Source organism: Myotis brandtii, unplaced genomic scaffold (genome assembly GCF_000412655.1).
Source record: "Myotis brandtii unplaced genomic scaffold, ASM41265v1 scaffold568, whole genome shotgun sequence".
Taxonomy (NCBI): domain Eukaryota; kingdom Metazoa; phylum Chordata; class Mammalia; order Chiroptera; family Vespertilionidae; genus Myotis; species Myotis brandtii.
In genome coordinates this window covers 645,030-670,300 of record NW_005370122.1, presented here as the reverse complement: position 1 = coordinate 670,300, position 25,271 = coordinate 645,030, and the positions used below count along the sequence as shown (strand labels likewise).

Below are 25,271 nucleotides of genomic sequence, written 5' to 3'. Positions count from 1 at the left end.
TTTATTTATTTATTTATCTACCTACCTACCTACCTACCTATTTATTTATTTATTTATTGTTAATCCTCACCCGAGGACATTTTTCCATTGATTTCTTTTTTTAGAGAGAGAGAGAGTGGAAGGGAGGGGGAAAGACAGAGACACAGCAATTGGTTGCCTCCTGCATAGACGCCCACTGGAGGCTGGTAATCAAGCCTGCAACCAGGGTACATGCCCTTGACTGGATTTGAACTTGAGACCCTTCAGTCCATGGGCCAATGCTCTAACCACTGCACAACCAGCTAGGGCACATTTCTCAAGACTCCGTTTAAATTGATCTTCTTCCTGGAAACTTTCCCCGAGCCAGGAAAGTCAGGATCCTCTCTATGGGCACTCATCCTTAGTTATTTGGGCTTGCCTTGTCATAGCATTTGTCATGCTTCCTTGTAATTATATATACTTACTTGCTAATATATTCCAAGACACAAAATTATTGAGGATATAGAATATATCAAGTTAACTCTTATCCTCATAGAGCCTGAAACATAATAGTGGTTGAATAAATTCATTAAACAAATATTTGCTGAGCATCCACTATGTAGGTGACACACTATTAAGTTTACAAGTGAAATCTGGTTTCTAAATTCATAGATTCACAGATAGGGAAGACAGATTAAATGAACTAAGCATATCTATGAATGCTGCAAAAATGAATAAATAATAAGTGTGTGAATCAAGTCCACAAAGCAAGATTAGGACTAGTTTGTCCCTAAATTAGAACGTGTGCTGATCTTCTGTTTTGGAGTTGCTCCTATCACTGGGCAAAATGACAGATCATGCAGACTGGAGTTAATAAAAGAAGAACATGTCTTTCCCAATTATAAGTTTGGCTGAGAGTCACAAACATCCTAATACCTTCTTCTCGGAATTAATCAAGAAAAAATAGGATTTCTTCTCTTGACATCCAGCAAGGAAGACAGGGCAGGTTGAGGTGGAAAGAAGAGAAGAGGAGTAAATGGGAATATGTAACAGAAGGAACTTTCCAGAAGGTAGGCCTGGGTCACTGGCTGCCATGAAGATTTTAGATTGCCAGAGAGCAGCAGAGAACTGGAAAAGCAGATCTTGGAAGGAAGTAGGTATGCCTATAAACTCTAGTCTCCTCTTCTCTAAACTAGGGATTATTGGTTGTGAAGATTAAACAAGAGGACATTTAAAAAGCAATTTGTGACATATAATGCTATTTAGCTTTTAATTCTGTCTTTTCCTTTGAGTGACTAACTGCTGCTTTTATTTAACTTAACTTTTTTGTTTTAACTCCCTGTCCCATAGCTTACCCTATTCATGAGTGAGGATAGAACAGAAGCCTCCATTGGCTTTAGTGAGCAAAATGTATAGTGCCATATTTCCTTGGGACCTTAGGAAATTATTCCAGAACTGAAACCAGTGCTTGTTTAAGCAATAAAGATACAGTAGTGAAGGCACAATTTATACATTAATTTACCTGCACATGCACCTTAGCATGAAGTTAATTGGAGAATCTCATCAACACCTGATCTTGCCTACAGTTATATGAATCCTAGTGAATGTCTCCACAATAACTTTACAAGAGAATATTATGCATTACAGGTGGAGACCATAATTTTCACAAATATCCATTTTTTAATTCTTAATTTTAATATTGGAAAATGCCTATAGCTACCAATTTTAGAGACTATACTTCTCAACTTCCCTTAAAGCTAGATGCGGTCACATGACTAAATTCATCCCAATGGGATGTGAAAGGGAAATGATGCATTTTCCAGAAAATATCCTTAAAAGGAATTTACTTGTCTTCTATTCCTTTATCTGTCCTTCCTTATTCTAAGAAATTGACCCAGCATGAAAGCCCAGTACTGAGGATAGAAGAGACACCCCACTGCCTCTAGACCACTTACTTCTCCACAGTTCCATGAGACAAATAAAATTCTATCTTATTTGAGCCACTAGGATTTTAAATCTTTTACAGCAATATTGCCTAAACCTGAACTAATACACTATCTATGTAAATTAACCAAAAAACTCTAGCAATGAACAGGAAGAGAAATGATACCTTGTATATCTGAAGGAGTACATCTGTCCATGCCCGTTGACTCCAGGTTTCAAACTCAGTCATATCTATAACAATATATCGCCTTTCCTTAAGTAAAGAGGAACATGGTGGCTTTTCCTTAGGTAAAGAGGAACATACTGACAAGGCTTTAGTCTTTAATAAAAAAAAAATCACAACATTAATTAAAATGCAAGGCAAATAGAAGTTCAAAATTTTAACTACTTAGCATATATATATTGTCTTTTAATAAAACTTTTACATGTCCCCTTCACACATTAATCAAGATCTCTTGCCCTAGCTGGTTTTGTTCAGTGGATAGAGCATCAGCCTATAGACCGAAGGGTCCCAGGTTCAATTCTAGTCAAGGGCACATGCCCAGGTTGCAGGCTCGATCTGCACTAGAGAGCGTGCAGGAGGCAGCCGATCAATGATTCTCTCTCATCATTGATGTTTCTATCTCTCTCTCTGCCTCTCCCTTCCTCTCTGAAATCAATAAAAATACATTTTAAAAAAATAGATCTTTTATAATTCTCCTTGTGGCAGTCATAGAAACAATCAACACAGGTAACTTTCTGGAACTCATAGCCCTTTATTGAGGTCATAGATTTACTAGTATTCATTCAGTGCACTCACTAGTTCTGGGGCAAAAATAGCAGAATGAAATGCAAATTTATTCTGAACTCAGAACCCCTGGGAGCCACACTCTTTAAATTAAGCCACAGAAACTCAGGAGAGTGGCAAAGAAAAGGCCCCTGGCTCTACTACTAATGTCACGTGGTGACTATAGTAACAGTACCACAACTAGAGTTGCCTCAAAGCCTGCAGACATCTCAGAACAATACCCCTTCTCAATAGATTTCCATAAAATGAATTGCATAATTCAAAAAAACTATGCATATCTTATTTAAATTCCCCATATCCTCCTGTAAAATTGAAAAAAGGAAGTGGCAAGTGGTGGAGAAGTTAAACCAGTATTGTGTTTGGAAGACATATAATCTAAAAATTCATTTTAAGAAAAAATTTACATAAGCACACTCCATTCTTCATTTCTAAATCCCTTAAAAGAAGCAATTATTTATAGATTTTAAGAAAACCTTGTGTTGCCCTAACCAGTTTGGCTCAGTGGATAGAGCGTTGGCCTGCAGACTGAAGGGTCCCAGGTTCAATTCCGGTCAAGGGCATGTACCTTGGTTGTAAGCACATCCCCAGTAGTGGGTGTGCAGGAGGCAGCTGATCGATGTTTCTATATTTCTAACTCTCTATCCCTCTCCCTTCCTCTCTGTAAAAAATTAATAAAATATATTTTTTTAAAAAGAAAGAAAACCATGTGATCATTTCTGCCTAGGCTCTACAGAGGTTTTTAGACAAATACAAAAAAATATATATACTATTATATGTCACCCACAGAGGCATAATCCTTAGGATATTTCATAAATAAAAAATCAAGGATTCTGAAATGAAACCTTCAAGCAAATACCAAAAATCAGTAAATTCAATATCTGAGCAGTTGTTCCAAGAAATTATATTCCCTTACTCTCATTTCAACCCATTTCTTGTAATCTTCTGGTTCGAACAGAAATTCTGGCTGTATATAAGAAAGATATGCTCCTCGAGCTCTAAAATTAAAAAAGAAAAATTCAAATTATTATAGTATAACACTCACGATTTGCATTTCAACTTTGATTAAATGATTTCAATGTCATATAGTTTGTTTATTAAATTTTAATTTTTAACAATTATGTAATTAATTTAAAATTTTTCCCTTAATGTGTATATGATGTTTCCTTTACAGAGCTGATTAATGAGAAAGATCTTACTAAGTGCCTTTAATCATCCATGTCAATCCTTATATGTTAATGGGATATAGGGAGTCCTGATTTAGCCCCTATTATCAAAGCAGTAACCAATAAAAATCACATTTTATTTACATTGAAATAAACTATACAAAGTTGACTTTCTTCACCAAAAATAACAGCAAATATTTTCTATATTATTCCTAGATAACCACTACTGGTAAACACATTTTTGTAGGCTTTCCAGATTTTGCTTGTAAATCATGATGAGACAGTAGATATAGTCATGGGAAAAAAACATCTTATCTAATAAAGAGGGGATATGCAAATGGATTATTATGCCGTAACAGTCAAGATGGCTGCGCCCACAGCAGAGGCCGAGTTCCCATAACGAGCCTCAACAAACAAACAGCAGGGACCTGAAGCTGCCGGCGCTGGGCCAGGGCAGGGGACCTGAGGCTGCACCCCCTTCCTAGTGGGGCTAGACGGGGGAACTCAGGCCGCGTCCCCTGCCCTGGCGCCAGGCTGGGGGACATCAGGCTGCATCCCCCACCCAGCAGGGCTTGAAGGGGAACCTCAAGGCGTAGCCCCTGCCCCAGCGCCAGGCCAGGGGACTCAGGCCACGCACCCTGCCCCAAGCCAGGGGACCTGAGGCTGCACCCCCACCTGGCGGGGTTTGAAGAGGACCTCAGGCCGTGCCCCCTGGCCTGGGCCAGGGGACTGCAAGGCGCACCCTCCCAGCCCGGGCCAGGGGACCTCAGGCCACGCACCCTGCCCCAAACCAGGGGACCTGAGGCTGCACCTCCACCTGGCGGGGTTTGAAGAGGACCTCAGGTCATGCCCCCCACCTGGCAGGGCTTTAGAGGGGTGGGGCCAGGTGGGTCTGGATCTAGTCCAATGGGGTTGGGGCCAGCTGGTTCTGGGTCTCGCGCAATTTCGAGGTGCACGTGGGTGGGCGGGGACTTGACTCTGGTTCCTATGGCATGCCCCAGACTCTGACAGGAGGAAGATTTTCATATACATCTTACTAATTTTCTTTCATCTCTGACACTTCTATTATAGAGAAAGGGCAAATAGCAATATTAAAATATTTCCTCTAATTCCCTTTTTTTTACATTTTTTAATTAAGTTATTACATTCCATTCCCTTTTAATGTGCATGAATTTCATGCACTGGGTCACTAGTAACATTATAACATTTTAAAATGTTTACTTTTTGGTTACCATTAGAAAATTAAGGTTTCTAAGAGCTAAAAATCTAATTAAATGGAAAATTTGTATGGTTTTGGTAATAGAAGGCATGGGCATAGAGATGAATTTTGAAGAAAAAATAAAGTGAGTTCTAAAGCCTGTTATTTTGATAACCAGAATGGTGAGCTGAGGTGTTTTTCCTGGGGTCGTGTCTTGCAACGGCAAAGAATGAGCTCCCGGGACCAGAAGATTTAAGCAAAAGTGTGGAAAATTTATTACAAGCAAATTCCAACTCCCCGCAAGGGGAGGGGCCCAAAGAATGGGTTGCCAACAAAGCAAGTCGTTCTAGGAGTATATATGTGCAACAAGCCTGCTCCATATCTATCCGTGTCACCATCTGATTGATTCCCCCATTGTTTTTGCCCAGCAACGGACCTGAACTTTATTTCTATGTGTATGTACACCTTGTTTATTGCAGGCCCGCCCTTGGTTTCCCATGCTCCCACTCTGTATCCAAAACATTTTATTTGTTTCGGCATGGTTGGCTTCTGTTATCAGGCTTGCTCAAACTGCCATGTCTGCTCCTGTCCATTTTCTACCTGCCTTTGTTTCCCACTGGACCCCTGCCCTATCTGGCTGCATTTCAAGCTAACTTCTCTCAATTTCTGAAAGCTGTAAGAAGGTGAGAGGATTAACTTGAAACGCAGGTAGACAGGGCAGGGGAGCAGGGGTCCAGTGGAAAACAAAGGCAGGTGGTAAATGGACAGGGGCAGACACGGCAGTTTGAGCAGCCTAATCACAAAAACCAACCAAGCAGAAATAATAAACTGTTTCTGGACACAAAGCAGAAGGCATGGGAAAACAAGTGAGGGCCTGCAGTCACAAGGTGTACAAACGCATAGAAACACAAAAAGTTCAGCATGGGGACAGAGAAAGAACACATAGAAACAGGGAAAGTTCAGGTCCATTGCTGGGCAAGAACAATTGAGGGAATCAGTCAGGTGATGACACAGATAGACATAGAGCAGGCTTGTAGCAAATATATATCCCTGGACTACAAAACTTTAGGGGGCAGACCATTATTGGGTCCCCCTCCCCTTGCGGGGAGTCTGAATATGCTTGTAATAAATTTTGCACACTTTTGCTTAAATCTTCTGGTCTGCGAAGCTCATTCTTTGGCATCATGAGACACGACCCCGGAAAAACACCTCGGCTCACCATTCCGGTTATCAAAAGTTTGTGACAGTTGCAGAAAGGTTTGTGGAAGTTATAGAAGGTTTGTAAGAAGAAATTTTAAAAGGAAGTTATATAAATGACACAGGCCAGTAAGCCAGGACAAGCAGAATAGGGAAACTGGGCTAGTTAAACAGCAATTTGCAGCCATCTAGCAAATCTAGATGCCAAGCAATCCGCAGCCATCTAGTAAATCCTATGGTCCCTAAACCAAGGACACTTAAGAATAAATTATTTGCACTATTCCTCCCCAGCCAGAGGGTAAATAGCTTAAATCAACCTACTCAGGGAAAGAGACAGCAGAAATCCAATTATGCCATTTGCCAACCATACACAAGGACAAATGAACTTAAGAGAATAAACCTCATTTGGGTATATTAGACCACAACCCTCCAGATTAATGTCTCTTTCCTTCCACCAGACTTATTTGTCATAATTCTTGATGCTCTAGCTTTTTCCCTAATAATACTAAAATTTATAAAGCACCAAGTTACAAGCCCTACTTGTACTCAGAAAATACCACTCCTAGATACCATCACAACCTCCTTCTGTGCCCAGGCCTCATCGTCCCTCTGAAAGAGAGCAAGGATTTTTAGCTTTGAAGAAAAACCTTACTGCCTTTCAGCAGGAAGCAGTTATAGAAGAGACCCGACACCCCTTTTGCTCTGAAAGTATTCAGTGCTTAAAATCCTTGAGGAAGAAAATGTTAGACAGACCCTCAGCTTACAGGGAAAATAACAAAACAAATGGCTGGACTATTAGGCATAGTCTACCTTTTCCCTGCACTCCATTATGCCCAGCCTGGGGCTCTCACCCTCCCGGAGGTTTTCCTATTATTCTCATTACAGGTTTTGCAAGATATTAAAACTGCTTTCAGTTTCCAGTAAACTGCCTCACCCAGTTTTAAGTGGACTGCCTACACCCAGACTCCTGCCCACCAGTTACCCTGACCTCCACAGGAGACATACAGTATATCTCCCACTCCTCCTAATCTGGCTCACTGGCACCATTTTGGGAGTCAGCCCAACTGGTTTCCAGAGGATCTAATACATTTTTAATTCTTTACCACTTTCGGCCTTGTGTACTCCTCCTTTGGCAACCCTAACACATATAAGCCTGAATATAGAAAACCCCCAAATATAACACAATCCATCAATTATTTTTACAAAGAGAACACCCCAAATTTGTGGCCTCTTTGATGGCATAAAGTAGTATAGGTTAAGCAGCAATTACCTATTTATATTACTTTATACATTTAAAAACATTTATCACATTTTAAGACTTTATTATTTTTTCACTGTCAAATTCCTTGAAATATTTTAAGCCAAACTCTTCATATGCATATCCATCACCACCAGAACCTATAGGCATCTAATAGTTTTGGCAGGAGCGTTCCCTAGAAGGGATTTGGATGTTGAGGTATATATCTCATGGAGTGAGCATAGAACTCCACTCACCATAAGCATTTACCAGAGAAGAATGCCTCATCTAGTACTCAACTCTGGAACACCCTCAGCAGTTTGCAGTCCTAGAACTACTGAAATGTGAAATGAAGAAAAAGCAGAAAGGAGCCTTAAGTTGATTCTGAAAGCTCAAACCTTGAAGACAGCACAGATGAATAAAAGAGAGAAGTGGGGGTGGAAGCATCTACATTATTTTTATGAATCTTCATTATATTCAAATCACTATAGGTTTAAATAAAATCTAATTTTAATGGGACACCACTTCTTAGCAAAAGGAGCCAACCTAACACCTATATAAGAACTCAATGAGCCCCATTAAGCTGAAATCCTAGAAAGTGAAAGACAGACATATGAAGAAATTGGAATACTTCCTTGCATCCAAAGCCAAGACAGGATCTCAGGAAGAAATGACCACTTCTATAAAATGCTATTGGGAGACTAGGGAAAACTATCAGAGTCATTAAACTGAGAGCTTCTTGAGAAGGGAGGCCACATGGTATTCATTTGAGTACTCCATAGTGTCCAGCAGAGAGTAAGTCCTCAGGAAAAAGTTGAGAACGTAAGAAGGCAGTTTTGCATTGGTAAGGACAAGACAACAGGCCCAAAATGGAGTTGCATATGCTAAGCCCCACATCACCAAACCAAGACTTACTTACAGTTTGACCTCTCCCAGAAATGGAATTTTAAACCATTCAATCGGAATTGCCCAATCAGCATTAGTTAGGTAATCTCCCTGATAGTACAGCCTTGCCATCCCCTAAAGCAGCGGTTCTCAACCTTCCCAATGCCGCGACCCTTTAATACAGTTCCTCATGTTGTGGTGACCCCCAACCATAAAATTATTTTCGTTGCTACTTCATAACTGTAATTTGGCTACTGTTATGAATCATAATGTAAATATCTGATATGCAGGATCTATTTTCATTGTTACAAATGGAACATAATTAAAGCATAGTGATTAATCACAAAAACAATATGTAATTATATATGTGTTTTCCGATGGTCTTCAGTGACCCCTGTGAAAGGGTCGTTCGACCCCCAAAGGGGTCGCGACCCACAGGTTGAGAACCGCTGTCCTAAAGGAAAGTGACCTTGCAATAACCAGTCTACTTTTTGTGGCGTAGGGGTGGAAAATGTTTTCCTTCTTTCTTTCTAGGTTCTCTGCTTGGTCTAATAATCAAATTGACACAAGGCAGATTAACAGAGGAAAAACAAATTAAATATTCATCCATGAGAGCCCATAAAGAAGTGAAATTCCAAGGCAGGCAGGTAATTGAGGAAAATGGGGTAAGGGTCTGGGGTTTCAAAAGGGAGACAGACAATTCATATGAAAATGAGATGAGTAGATGTTTGGTCAACAAATGGTTGCCCTGCTGTGCAGATAAGCTTTCCTGACATAAAAAGTTCTCTCTGGTAATAGCTTCTTCAGGGTACAGGCTCTCTATCAAAATTCTTTTAGGCAGTTAAGGGAGAAGAAAGCTTTTCCTGAGTCTGCTGAGTCACAACTGCCTTCAACTCAAAATAATCCTCATGCCAAAGTGGCACATTTTGGGGTGGCTCATTCTGAGAGAAGTTAGCTTGAAATGCTGGCAGATAGGGCAGGGGTCCAGCAGGAAACAAAGGCCAGTAGAACACAGGCAGGGGCAGACACGGCAGTTTGAGCAAGTCTAATAACAGAAACCAACCATGCTGAAATAATAAAATGTTTTTGGACACAAAGCCAGAGGCATGGGAAAACAAGGAGGGCCTGCAGCAACAAGGTGTATGAACACATAGAAACAGAGAAAGTTCAACATAGGAACAGAGAAAAAACACATAGAAACAGGGAAAGTTCAGGTCCATTGCTGGGCAAGAACAATTGAGGGAATCAATCAGGTGACCATAGGGATAGATTATTGGGCTCCCCTCCCCCGTGCAGAGAGTAGGAATCTGCTTGTAATAAATTTTCCACACTTTTGCTTAAATCTTCTGGTCCACGGAGCTTATTCTTCGGCATGGAGAGCACAATCCTGGGGAAAAAACCTCATCTCACAGTTCCAGTTATCAATTCCACTCTCCCCTACATTGCCTCAGTACAACTTCCTTTTTCATACTCCCTTCTGCTTATAAAATATCTTGCTTTGGATAGTAGCTCTTTGACGCTCCTTCTCTCTGCTAGAAGGGATGCTGTCTGATTTATACATTTTGGAACAAAGTCAATAAGATCTTTAAAATTTACTCAGTTGAATTTTGTTCTTTAACAGCATTTTACAGATGCTGTTATGAAGAGAAGAATAGGCCACCCCAAAATATGCTCTTTGGAGAAAACACAGACACAGGAGAAGCTTAGAAAATAGAGTAGAAGTTACCCTTTGTAATGAAAATCTACATTTATAAAGGAAATTTACGTTAGAAAAGAAGCTTTACTAGGAAGAGAGCTATTACTAGCAATAACATTTCACCTGAGAGACCTGCCTGGCGGGATAACTCTTGTTTAAAACAAAGACTTCTTCCTCCTCCACTCAGACTCCCTCTCAGTCCCTGCCCCCGTCCCCACTCCAATCCACAAAGTTTGAAGCCCTGGACTCCTCTAACTCTTTCCTCAGCTCAGAATCTACACTAATAAAAGACAAAGATGCTAATTGACCGTACCTTCGCTATGCCCATCAGCCAATCAGAAGAGTATGCAAATTAACCCAACAAAGATGGATGTTAAATTTGCATACTGCAGGTGGGGCAGGACAGTGCAATCCGCCACCCGCCCGCTGCCATCCGGGCCTGCCATCTGCTACCCAGCGTGGGATCCGGGCCTGCCATCTGCGACCCGGGGAGGTGGGGCAGGCACCGCTGCATCAGGCCTGCCATCTGCCACCCGGGAGCGGTCCTAAGCCAGCAGGTGGTTATCTCCTGAGGGGTCCCAGGCTGTGAGAGGGCACAGGTCGGGCTGAGGGACACCCCCCGCCCCCGCCAGTGCACAAATTTTTGTGCACCAGGCCTCTAGTAATATATAAGCCTCAATCTTCTGGCTGCCTCCCAGTCTCACATCTCTATAGGACTACCATATGTATGCACATAATTAAGCTGTGTTTTTTTTCCCTCCTGTTAATGCATTTTATTACAGCCAAGAACCTAGAAGGGAACAGAAAACATTATTTTTCATCCCCTACAAGAGGCCTGTTTCTTTCTGTTTATCTTCCATCTATGTGAAGACCTAACTTCATCAATCCCCAAGAAGGAATTTACAATTATGTTTTGTCAATATTTAGGCTTTGGGTGGTGGACACACAATACAGTGCACAGATGGTGTGTTGTAAATTGTACACCTGAAACCTGTATAATTTTGTTGTGCCAATAAATTCAATAAAAAGGAAAAATTTAAAAAATAGTTTATGTCTGGTCAGTAGTGTTATAGTGTTAACTTTCATAACTGATTGGATTATACTTTTACATTCTAAGCTTTCTATTTGCATATTTCTTCCAAGTTTACCCTGAGTAGAACAAAATAAAATTAGGTGTAATGAGTTATTAAATTCTAAACTTCATCTCCAAAAATTATAGTTTCCCATTAATTGCACAAAATAAATATAATTTCACTTGTACAAAAGTCCTCACCTGCTGTCACTAAATTCAAATGGGGAAGCTAATAACATTTATTATCATTTTATATACTTATTTCCATGCTGAAACATATGCACATATTTTGGATTAATGACCCAATTTTATTAATCCTACTGCCACATTCTGAATGTTGAGGAACTTTATCAGAGCTAGCATATCCTCATAGGCATATATTTGCTTATGAAAGAGCAATGAATTTGAATGCCTTGGCATTAATGCCAAAATCATTCTTCTATACCTGAATCCTCATACCACAAAATGTCAAAACAGAAACCTCCCATGTTAATGTCAACACTACTGGATCTGTTCCAAAAATAATGCTACAAGAATACCATGGCAATCACAAGTACCATAGAGTTTAATGATGCTATCAGAAAACTATTTGATTTTTATATTGCAAAAACAATAAAGACCTAGTTAAGTATCAAAACCTCCTTTTATTGACAGTTAATATTCCATAAGATTTTAAAAGCACAAATAAATTTTTTAAAAATAAGAATGGCATTACAATTTTTGCCTTATTGAATTAAAGCATTTACTTTATTGAGTTAATCAATGACCAAGGGTATGAAGTGGTAAAATTAAGAGAAAAGTCATGTGCTTTTGATTTTAAATTTATAAAAATTTAAATAAAGGTTTCATTAATCTTATAAATATACAGACAGTTGATAAGCACTGGTTCTCTGGTATTCTTTATGTGAACAGACATTTAGGTCTAAAAGGATCATAGATTTTTTAAAATATTTTATTTCAATGACAGTGATGCCAAAAGAATCAGTGGTCAGTATGCATTAATGGTAACTGTATTGGAAGAATTTAAGAAAACATTTTAGCCCATGAAAGCCATTAGTAATAATTTATTACACTTCATCATCATCACTGTCATCTACTATGCATCATGCATTACACATTTTATTCTATCTATTCTATTATCAAGATTGAGAATTATAACCGTCAGTTTTACAGATATTGAAATTGGGGCTTAAACAGGGTAAGTAACTTGTGCAAAGTCACAGGAGTATAAAAGGTAGAATTTAAGACTTCTACCCAATTCAAAAGCCATGCTCTTTTACCTCACTTATCCAGAATCATTTATTTCCTTTGAAATATTTTCATTCTTAGATGCAATTCCATTAAATAAGATATAATAGTGACCATGCATAAGAATGCACAGGGTTTTTTTTGTTGTTGTTCATGTTTTCTTTTAATTGATTTTGAGAGACAGGGAGAGGGAGAGAAAAACATCCATGTGAGAGCGAAACATCATTCAGCTGCCTCCTGCACACCCCCTTGGGATTGAGGTTGTGTGCTGGGAATGAATCTGGCAATCTTTCAGTAGACAGGACAATGACCCACCAACTGAGCCACTCTGGCCAGTATAGTTTTTTGTTGTTGTTTTTTTTTTTAAATCCTCACCAAGGATATTTTTCCATTGATTTTTAGACAGAGTGGAAGAGCGAGGGAAAGACAGACAGAAATATCAATGTGAGAGAAACACATCAATTGGTTGTCTCCTGTAGGAGCCCGGCCCAGGGCCCGGCCCAGGAGGAGCCTGCAACTGAGTTACGTGTCCTTGACCAGAATCGAACCCGGGACCCTTTGGTCCACAGGCCGACGCTCTATCCACTGAGCCAAATTGATGAGGAAAATAGGAGATTTGGGGGTTGGGGGGGGGGTGCTAGCAGCCTGACTGTATCCCTAATGCACATTCCTGTTAGCAGGGGTCCTCAAACTTTTTAAACAGGGGGCCAGTTCACTGTCCCTCAGACCGTTGGAGGGCCAGACTATAGTTTAAAAAAAAACAATGAACAAATTCCTATGCACACTGCACATATCTTATTTTGAAGTAAAAAAACAAAACGGGAACAAATACAATATTTGTATTTGCATGTGACCCGCGGGCTGTAGTTTGAGGACCCCTGCTGTTATAGTCTATAGTCTAGTCACTGCCCCTTCCTTAATTATCTGGTCTTGCAAGACCTGTTTACCTAAATACTCCCATTTTACAGAGGCCATAAAACATGAACAATACACAACCCCCAGAGGGGGTTATCAGTGCTGGTGCCAGGCCAGGCCTTTAGGTATGGTCTCACAGCCCCCATCCCAACACATGGGGCTTTTTGCAAAGCCTGCAAAAGGTCTGGAAATCTGATCCTTATTTGGGGGACAAAGAAACCAAGGGGTATAAAGATAAAGCTTCCTCCATATTGGCTTGCTCAGGATTTGGAGAGAAACAGTCTCCCCTGAGTCACTGTACTACTACATGTGAAACATCTGAAAATAAATGGGTTTTTCCTGTATCTCCAAATACTCCTATGTATTTTTCAGTCACCTGGTAATTTCTGTAACAAAACAGGCTAGGCTGACCAGTATATTAGTAGTTTTTAAAGCTAAAAGAAATAAAGTCACACCTGGAATTGAATTTACTTATAAAGGAAAGTAAGCTTTTTTTTCTTAAGTGTATTTATTTTGGTAAATGAAAACTTTTTAAAAAATATCAAAGGAATTAGAAATTAGTAATAAAGAAAATGCAGAATATCAGAGGACTGATGGTGTGAGAGAACCCTTTGTTTTCTCCCCCTGAAATTTCAACAAGTTGACCAACTATAATTGAACAAAGAAATCCCTGCTCAACACAGATGCATACCAGACCGCTGTACCAATTTTTAGGTAATTTCCACACAAAGGTGGAATACTGGCGCTAGATGAAAGGTAGATGAAAGGTAGACCTATTTTCTACAATGTCTCCAAGTTCCATCTTATTCTAACCACTTGTTTGCATGTAACTAATATTTTTCTATATCATGTTGGTTTTTTCTCTTTAATGCTCAGGAGCCCAGGTATAGGGGACAGTTAGGTTCAGGGCCTCAGGACTGGTAGGATTAAACACCTGTGCATTGAAACATCTAAAGGTGGGCAACAAATTCAAGAAGATTGAAATTATACCAAGCATATTCTCTGACCATGATGCCTTTAAATTAAAAATAACTGCAAAAAGGGAGCAAAGAAACCCACAAATGCATAGAGATTAAACAACATACCACTAAAAAATGACTGGACAAAGAAGAAATAACAGATTAGATCAAAATATATAGAGAGACAGCCAAAACCGGTTTGGCTCAGTGGATAGAGCGTCAGCCTGCAGACTGAAGGGTCCCAGGTTCGATTCCGGTCAAGGGAATGTACCTGGGTTGCGGGCACATCCCCAGTAGGAGATGTGCAGGAGGCAGCTGATCAATGTTTCTCTCTCATCGATGTTTCTAACTCTCTATCTCTCTCTCTTCCTCTCTGTAAAAAATCAATAAAATATATTTTTTTAAAAAAATATATATATATAGAGAGAGAGAGACAAATGAGAATAACAATATAACACATCAAGACTTCTGGGATGCAGGAAAAGCAGTAATAAGAGGGAAGATTATATTGTTACAGGCCTATCTCAAAAAGCAAGAGAAATCTCAAGTAAACAACCTAACATTACATCTTAAGGAATTAGAGAAAGAAGAACAAAAGCAACACAAAGTCAACAGAAGAAAGGAAATAATAAAAATGAGAACAGAATTGAATGAAATAGAGAACAAAAAGATTATCCAAAAATTAATAAAACAAAGAGATGGTTCTTTGAAAAGATTAATAAAATTGACAAACCCCTAGCTAGACTCCCTAAGGAAAGAAGGGAAAAGAAATAAGAGAAGTCACCACAGATAGTATCATAGATATACAAAGGATCATACTAGAATATTATGAGAGATTATATGCCATTAAATTCAATAACCTAGAAGAAATGGATAAGTTCCTAGAATTATATAACTTTCCTAGTCTATATCATGAAGAATTGGAAAATCAAAATAGACTGATCAACAGTGAGGAAATTGAAACAACTATCAAAAACCTCCCAAAAAACAATAGTCCAGGACCAGATGGCTTCACCAGTGAATTCTACCAAATATTTAAAGAAGATTTAAAACCTATCCTTTTCAATCTTTTCCAAAAATTGAAGAAGAGGCAATACTTCCTAACACATTCTATAAGGCCAATATAACCCTGATACTAAAACCTTGCAAAGATAACACTAAGAAATAAAACTATAGACCAATATCTCTAATAAATACAGATGCAAAATCCTAAACAACATAGTAGCAAATTGAATACAACAGAGCATCAAAAATACATCACGATCAAGTGCACTTCATTCCAGGGACACAAGGATGGTTCAACATATGCAAATCAATCAATGTAATACATCACATTAACAAAAGAAAGGACAAAAATCATATGATCTTAGCAATAGATGCAGAAAAGCATTTAATAAGATACAACATCCATTTATGATTAAAACACTCAATAAAATAGGAAAAGAAGCAAAGTACCTCAGCATAATAAAAGCCAAGTATGACAAACCCTCAGTTAATTTCATATTTAATGATGAAAAACTGAAAGCTTTTCCTTTAAGATCAGGACAAGATAAGGACATCTACTCTCACCATTCTTATTCAACATAGTGCTGGAAGTACTACCCAAAGCAATAAGACAAGAGAAAGAAATAAAAGGCATCCAGATAGGGAAGGAAGAAGTAAAATTATCACTTTTTTGATGACATGATTCTGTATATAGAAAACCATAAAGACTCAATAAACAAACAGAGTAAAGTTGCAGGATACAAAAATCAATGTGCAAAAATCCATTGCTTTCCTGTAGATTAACAACAAAACTGCAGAAAAAGAAATGAAAAAAAACAAACAATTCTTTTTGCAATTGCAACCAAAACAATAAATTACCTAGGTAGGAATAAACACCAAAGAATGTGTGACATATATTCTTAAAATTACAAAGCATTATTAAATGAGATTGAGAAAGACACAACAAAATAGAAAAATATCCCGTGTTCATGGATTGGAAGAATTAACATAGTTAAAATGTCCATATTACCCAGAGTAATGTCCAGTTTCAATGCAATGTCCATTAAAATCCAAGTCATTTTTTAAAGAAATAGAACAAGAAATCATCAGATTTGTATGGAATCACCAAAGACACTGAATAGCCAAGGCAATCCCGAGAAGAAAAAAACAAAGCTGGAGGTATCATACTACCTGACTTTAAATTACACTACAGAGCTAAGATAATCTAAACAGCATAGTATTGCCAGAGAAGCTGACACACAGATCAATCGAACAGAACAGAGAGCCCAGCTATAAAACTACATGTATTTGGAGAGAGAATTTTTAACAAAGAAGCCAGAAACACACAATGGAGTAAATATAGTCCCTTCAATAAATGGTGCTGGGAAAACTGGAAAGCCCCATGCAATAGAATGAAACTGGATTACAGATTTTCACATGTAAAAAAAAAACTAACTCAAAATGGATCAAAGACCTAAATATAAAGCCTAAACTAATAAGTTACAAAGAAGAAAATATAGGTACCAAACTCATGGACCTTGGCTTTAGAGAACATTTCATGAACTTGACCCCAATGGCAAGGGAAGTAAAGGCAAAAAAAAAAAAAATGAATAGGACTATATCAAAGTAAAAAGCTTATGCACAGCAAAAGAAACTGACAACAAAACAAAAGACAGCAAACCAGATAGGAGATGATATTTGCAAACAGCAGCTCCGACAAAGGTTTAATTTCCAAAATATATAAAGAACTCATAAAATTCAACACGAAACAAAAAACCCAATCAAAATGTGGGCAGAGGACCTGAAAATACACCTCCCCCAAGAAGACATACGAACAGCTAATAGATATATGAAAAGATGTTGAACCTCACTGTCAATTAGGGAAATGTAAATCAAAACGACAATGAGATACACCTCACACCTATTAGAGTGGCCATTATCTACAAGACAAGCAATAACAAGTGTTGGAAGAGGTTGTAGGAAAAAGGGAACCTCATTCACTGCTGGTGGGAATGTAGACTGGTACAACCACTATGGAAAACAGTCTGGGATTCCTCAAAAAATTAAGAATATGACCTAGCAATTCATCTCCTGGGTATATACACGAAAAACTCGAAATCATGTATTCACAAAGATATATGCACCCCTGTGTTCATTGCACCATTATTCAGGGTGGCCGAGACAAGGAAACAACTAAAGTGTCTTATGATAGAGGACTGGATTAAAGGAGATGTGGTACATATACACAATGGAATACTACTCAGCCATAGAAAGGATGAAATAGCACCATTTGCAACAACATGGATGGACCTTGAGAACATTATGCTAAGTGAAATAAGTCAGTCAGAAAAAGCTAAGAACCATATGATTTCACTCATATGTGAGACATAAAACTGAAACGCGTGATCACAAACAGTAATGTGGTGGTTGTCCAAGAGAAAGGGGTTAGGGGAGAATGAGGTCTTAATATATGGTGACAGGAAAAGATTTGACTTTGGGTAGTGAACATATGGTGCAATATACATATCTTGTAACATAAGAACCCACACCTGAAACCTATATGATCATCTTGAACAATGTCACTCCAATAAATTTAAAGAAAACCCAAAAGAAATGGGTTATAGTAGCTTTATATTATATAATATCCTACTTTATATTTTCTTTTTAGGGAGAGGGAGAAAGAGACACAGAAACATCAACGATGAGAGAGAATCATTGATCAGCTGCCTCCTGCATGCCCCCTAATGGGGATCAAGCCTACAACCCAGGCATGTGCCCTTGATTGGAATTGAACCCAAGACCCTTCAGTCCGTGGGCCAATGCTCTATCCACTGAACCAAACCAGCAAGGGCTCCTACTTTATATTTTCAACCTAGGGTATACAGTGTTTATATTCTGCTGTTGTTTTAGTCTTATATAGGGTGTCCCAAAATTCACGCAAGATTTGAATTTTGCGTGAGCATTAACAACAACAACAACAAAAAATAAAAGCCTAATTTTACTTGGTTTCTTGAATCAGATTCTAATATCTGTTTCCCTTTGATTTCAATCCCTTCAATTTTATAAGCATTACCAAGTACCAATTATGGCCCAGGAGCAGGCACAATGAAGACCACGGCTTTGCGTATGAGCCAGCAAAGCCGTGGAGGCCATTTACCTGATGTGCTATTCCATACATAACCCTAGACTGGATACTTTATGAGTCAATAAAAAATTTACAATTTTAATTATAAACCTGCGTTTTCTATCAAAATTACTTCTTGCGTGAATTTTGGGACACCCTATATTATGGAATTATAAATCAAAAAGTTTTTTTTTCATTGAAAATTAACCACATCATAAAAATTATTGTTGGTTATAAACAAATGATATTATATAAGGGGGTTTTAAGGAATTTTAGATAATTAATATTAGATAATATTAATCTGCTCAGGCTGCCATAGTAGGTTAAACAAGAGAAATTTATTTGCTCACAGTTCTGGAGCCAAAACGTCCAAGAACAAAATTTGGTTTCTGCTGAAACCTTTCCTCCAGGTTTGCAGATAGCCACTTTCTGCTGTGTCCTTACATAACCTTTTCTCTGTGCTCCCACAAAAAGAAAGAGGGGAAGAGAGATCTCTGGTGCCTCTTCCTCTTTTTATAAATGTACCAGTCTTATCGGCTCAGCAATCAACCTTTATGACACCATTAACGTAATTACATCCCTAAAGGTCCTATTTCCAAATGGAGTCACACCAAAGGTTAAGACTTCAACACTCAAACTTTGGGAAAACAAAATCCAGTCCATAACAGGCACAACCGACAAGAAACATCATGCATATTATTTCACATTTAGCAATAAAAATTTATTGGAAAATATAACAGCAAGTTCATATTTTTATAATACAACACATATGACACTGTCTCCCTAAAAAGTCATATGTTGAAACAACCCTCAGTACTTCAGAATATGACTATTCAGAGTTAAGGCCTTTCAGATGGTGATTAAGATAAAATGAGGCCATTAGTGTGGTCCCTAATCCAATCTGACTAGTGCTTATAAGATGAAATTTGAATACACAGAGAGACACCAAGTGTATGCACACACAGAGGAAAGGCTATGTGAGGACAAGAGAGAAGGTGGCCATCTGCAAGCCAAGCATAGAGGCCTCAAAAGAAACCAATCTACCTGCACCTTGATCTTGTATTTCCAACCTCCAACTGTGAAAAAAATAAATCTGCATTGTTTAGACCAGCCAGTCTGAGGTATTTTGTTATGGTAGCCCTAGAAAAGTAATATAGGTATGATGGGATAAATGTCTTAATAATTAAAGTCATTTTTAAGAGATCATAGTTTAGTATTCTAAATAAAGTTCATTGTATAACATTCATAGTACCCACCCTAATTTTCTCCAACTTGATTCTCATTGGTTATACAGTCCCTCCTGGAATGCAAATGCTTTACTTTTTCTTCCTTTACCCCTTAGTTTTATATTTCACAATTTTTTTGTCTTTCTTATTAGACTGTCTGAGACTCAATTTCAAAGTTTTATTCCTTTTAGTACAGGAGCTCAAAAAGCAAAGCTCTGTAAAAGAAAATGTTAATAAATATTGAAAGACCACTGGACCCATTCAGGGCTATCAATGACCGTGGGTGGTAAGAGATGCCAGAAGAATGAGATGTGGCTCCTGCCCTCATATACCCACACGCTCACAAACTAGTGGGGAATACAGAATCATGAATGAGTCAGTGGTGTGCTATTTTCCTTAAATGATAGAATATTTCTCATTATCCCACCCAGATTGGGTATAAAGGAATAGAAAATGCAGACTTGAATCTTCACATACCTTAGTCTCTTCTCACCTGAACAGTCTCTGTATGATAATTCTGTTCTTTGGGATAAACAATGAAAATTTCCGACCTCCTCTACCCACTGCCAGATAGCATCTGGGAGGAGGTAGATTTATTGCCAAGCAAACAAAGCTTTAACTTCAGGTTTCCTCACTTTCATGAGTCACTTCTAAAGCCATGTATCTAATTTTTGTATTTTTAATTTTATATTATTTTATAAAGGAGTAACCTCCAAATTCTAGAAGGCGTCTCAGGACATGGATCATGGATTTGGGCTTACATGGAATAGGTAGAGAGACTCTTTCTTGTATCTCTGACTACTTTTCTGGATGCTCAGTCTCTTTGGCAATGTCCCCTCTCTACGTGAAGCCCAGTTGCCATGTGGGTATCTGCTGCTGAGGCCTGAGTTGGGGATCCTGTATCTCCCCTCTTAGCTCCTTCAAGGACCAAGAGGTCCCTCCGAACTGACTTAGCCACTCTCCTGTCATCATACATATATCGTTCATATTGTGGCTTCAGAGCCAGGCATCCTTCTGCCTCTTTATTTGCCAACCCAGCATCTCCTATAACAGGCTGCCCAGGTCTTCCCTCAGTCACCTTCAATGACTTACATAACTTCTAGATCTCTTGCAAGTGACAAGAAACTCAAGCTAGTTTTGGCTATTACCATGATAGTGAGAATTTAAGAAAGAAAAACTATTTTGCTCAGTACCATTTCTAATTTTTAAGACCATAATATTGCTAGGAACTGAAAAAGTCTGATCTAGAAATTTAAAAAACTGAACACCAAATCTTTCATTTGCATTCCTGCTATAATGGTCCTCTTATCTACATCCCCATTCCTGCTAAGGTAAATAAATATCTCTGGCCAACTATGGGGTAGATTCCATACACAAATATGCCAAATATAAGAACATAGTAATATGTCTTAAAATACATTAACCCCAATGCATAAATAATTGCAAGTAAAAATATTATTTTAGTGATATAGGAGCATGGAAAAGGGAGTAATAACACTACCTATGAATGTGGGGAGTCCCAGTGAACATTGATACTGCAAATGTAGTCAAAAGAAGTGCTAGATATTCACCAACACTCCCCTTATAGTTTTAATGAGCACTGATTTTTCTATTTCTTGGCCACTTGCAATTTAATCTTTGCAGAGAAACATACACATTATGATGACAAATATTTTTCCTATGTTTTCTATTAATAATTTATGGAAAATTTCACCTGTCCATTAACTTAATATTAAAATATTTTGACTATGCAGACTAAAAATTCACAGTGCCCATAACTTGAGATTATATTAACAGTAATCTGAAGAATAATTATTGGTTACACCTGTTTTTTTTCAATGGCTTTTATACTTGACTTAAATGAGGATTCTCAAAATGAGGTCATGGAAACAAGTACCAGTATCACTTGAATCTTGCTATAAATGCAAATTAGCATTATAACTCTGTTGGTAAGGGCCAGCAACATGTTTACTATGCCATCCCAATGATTTGGATGCATCCTAAAGTTTGAAAATTATTGCATTAGATTATAAATTCAGTAAGTCATGAAATGCTTATTTGCTATCATTTTTCCAAGGTATATATTACAGCGTTCTGTATATTGTGGAAACTTAGCCAATATTTTCTAAAAACACAAATAATATCAAAATCTATCTAGCTATCTACCTACCCATCTACTTACTTATCTATCTATCCAAGCCATAATTATATTTTTTGTTTATTTGAATCTTCACCCGAGGATATTTTTTCCATTTGATTTTTAGAGAGAGTGGAAGGGAGGGGAAGAGGAGGAGAGGGAGGGAGGAAGGAAGTGATGAAGGAAGAGAGATTTGGGAGAGAGAGAGAGAAACATCTATGTGAGAGAGACACATCTATGTGAGAGAGACACATCTATGTGAGAGAGACAAAGCAATCAGCTGCCTCCAGCACTAGAGCCAACCACGCCTCGGATCAAACCTCGAGAATCAAACCCACAACCTTTCCGTAGGAGGACCGATGCTCTAACCACTGAGAACATGTCAGGGCATAATTACATTTTTAAATTAGCACATCCCTGCTCTTACCTGAGAAAGTCAAGAACCAAAGAATGTTGCAAATGAAGTTGAATCAGCCTTTCAATGTAATCCACAGGTAAAGACTGACTAGGATTAATCCCATCAGGCATTACTCCACTCAAGTGGCGTATCACATCATAAATGGTTTTAGTGTATCTTAAAAAGTTATTTGCTTTGGCATGTTTTTGATCTAATGAGATTGATCCGAAGGCTTGCATTTTACTCACATCCCTATGGAAAAACAATTTTAAAAATGTATTTAAATATCAAAACGTTATGTTATGGAAAAAATGTATCCAATGACTAAATAAAATTCTATTCCAAATCAAATAAAAATACATGACAAAACTCATTTATTCAGATACCATTGTTAGTAAAAATTGAATTTTTTAATAACCGCAGAGCTTTCCAGGATCTTTTTAAAAACATAAATCATTATCTAATGTTGCAATTGTCAAGTCTAAAAGATTAGATTGTGATTAGAACATATAAGTGCCTTGGCTAAACAGTATAGGGATTAAATCCTGGACCCATCACCTACTAGCCGTGTAATTCACTGAACTCAATTTGTATGCTATAAATTAAAGATAATAATGTCTATAATGGTTTCTGAGATATATTTCAAACATTCATCACACATGTTTAAACAAAGTCCAATTTACATACATTCTCTCAATATTTGTCTTTTAATACTTAGAAAGGCACATCTTGCACACTGGCTCATGAGTTAGAAATTCTCATTTTTAAGATGAAGTCCAGAGATCTATTGTTCCCATGTATTTCTCTGTTCTTTAAATAAGATAATGCAATCTCTATTTCCTGACAACTCCTGCACCAAGATGTGATATACGCTAATTTTCAATTGGATTAAAAAATTTCAATCAGTTTTGCTGACTATAGTTTATCAAATATCTAATACTATACTATTTGTTTGATAGTAATCAGTCACAAATGTATCATTAGCTTAGACTGACAAATAAAATGTGCCCAAGGGGCCATTTTGAAAGGCAGTTCACCAGTTTGCTAGGTTGTAGATTTATATCACATACTAGAGGCCCAGTGCATGAATTTGTGCAACAGTGGTTTCCCTTGGTCTGGCCTGCGGGATTGGGCTAAAACCAGCTCTCTGACATCCCCTGAGGGGTCCCAGATTGTGAGAGGGTGAGGTCAGGCTGAGGGACCCCCACCAGTGCACTATCAGGGCCAGGGAGGGACAGCAGGAAGGCTCCAGGGCATGTCTGGCCCATCTCATTCAGTCCCGATTGGCTGAACCCCAGCAGCAAGCCAACCTACCCTGTCGGAGCGCCTGCCCCCTGGTGGTCAGTGCACATCACAGCAACTGGTCAACCGGTCAACTGTCTGCCATTTGGTCAGTGCATGAGCAAGCCAACCTACCCTGTCGGAGCGCCTGCCCCCTGGTGGTCAGTGCACATCATAGCAAGCAATTAAGCGGCCTTAGCATACCATTAGCATATTATGCTTTGATTGGTTGAATGAACGACTGAACGACTGGATGACTGGACACTTAGCATATTAGGCTTTTATTGTATAGAATTACAGGACAAACAACATTGATTTAGGTTAGGGTTTGACTACAATTGCTCAGACCCTGGCTCTGCCACTTGCTCTGTGACTTTATGGAAGTTACCAGACCTTTATTTCCTCAGCTTCATTATAAGTAATGTATGTAACAGAGCCAGTATATCCTGAAGTTACCAATAAAGAAAACAAATATTTCATGGAGAAAATTAATACCAGCATAGACCTTATAATATTTCTACCAAAAATTATGAAAATATAAATGGTCTAAACAGAATTAAAATACAAACATACAACAATTAAATAAGAAAGAGACAAAGCAACAAGACGAATGCAAATGGAAAGAAACAGTAAACAATATAAACAGACACAATGTAAATAGTAAACAATACAAACAAACTGTATAAACGAACAGGCCCAGATATTATATTTGTGAGAAACAGATTTTAAACTAACTGTATGTACCATGTTTAAGATTGAGAATTTTTATCACTGAACTATCCCATCTAATAATAGACAAACATGGTAATTGACTGTACCTTCGCTACGCCTCCCATTGGCTAATCAGCGTGATATGCAAATTAATCACCAACAAAGATGGCGGCTAATTTGCATACTGCAGGCAGGTCGGGACAGCACCATCCCACCTGCCCCGCCGCCATCCAGGCCTGCTATTTACGACCTGGGGTGGCGCAGAGTGGTTAGGGGTGATCAGGCAGGTAGGCAGGCCAGTGGTTAGGAGCCAGCAGTCCCGGATTGTGAGAAGGATGTCCAACTGCCTGGGATCAGGCCTAAACCGGCAGTCAGACATCCCCAGAGGGGTCCTGGATTTTGAGAGGGTGCAGGCCTGGCTGAGGGACCCCCACCCCCACCCCCATGCACAATTTTTGTGCACCGGGCCTCTAGTAAATTATATAAAAATTGACCAAACAGAAAATTTAGAAATGAACAAATCCCATAAGTAAAATTAAGAGAGCAATGAATGAGCTTAACAGCAGACTAAATCAAATGAAAAGAAAATTAATGCACTGGATATAGGCCATAGGAAAGTTTCCATATTGCAATATAGAGGAAAAAAAGATGAGAAATACAAAAGAGTGAATAAAGAAGGAGAGGAACCCAAGAGAATGGGATGGTCACATAATTTGAAAGGATATTGCTGAGAACGCTACAAAATTGACAATTTAAAAAAATGAAACCACAAATAAAAAAACATACTATGAACTCCAATAATAACTATAAAGAAAACTTTTCTAGGCATATCACAGTGAAGCTGCTAAAAACCAAACATAAAGATAAAGTTTTCAAAGTGCTCCAAAGATAATACTTGCAAAGCAGAAGACAAAATAAAATAATATACATTAAATCTGAAAAAAATAACTGCCAATCTAGGATCCAACACAAATCAAAATGATACAATTAGAATAAAAGTGAAAAATATATTTATTTTTAGAAACAAATTCAGAAATTTGTTACCAAATGGCCTTAATTAAAAGATCTAAAGAAAATTATTTGAAAAGAAAAAAATTGTTTTACATTGAAGATCAAAAATAAAAAAATGATGAAGAACAATAAAATTTGTAG

The 25,271-nt window shown here is 38.1% G+C and overlaps 1 protein-coding gene across 1 annotated transcript in view; it reads right to left on the bottom strand.

Annotated features, from left to right (window-relative positions):
* Positions 1 to 25,271, bottom strand: part of CFAP47 (cilia and flagella associated protein 47) — a 429,694-nt gene that overhangs the window by 222,649 nt on the left and 181,774 nt on the right. Inside the window, 3 exon segments of the mRNA XM_014549721.1 lie at positions 2,069 to 2,221; positions 3,603 to 3,684; positions 22,158 to 22,379. Of these exon segments, the coding sequence (XP_014405207.1) occupies positions 2,069 to 2,221; positions 3,603 to 3,684; positions 22,158 to 22,379 (457 nt within the window).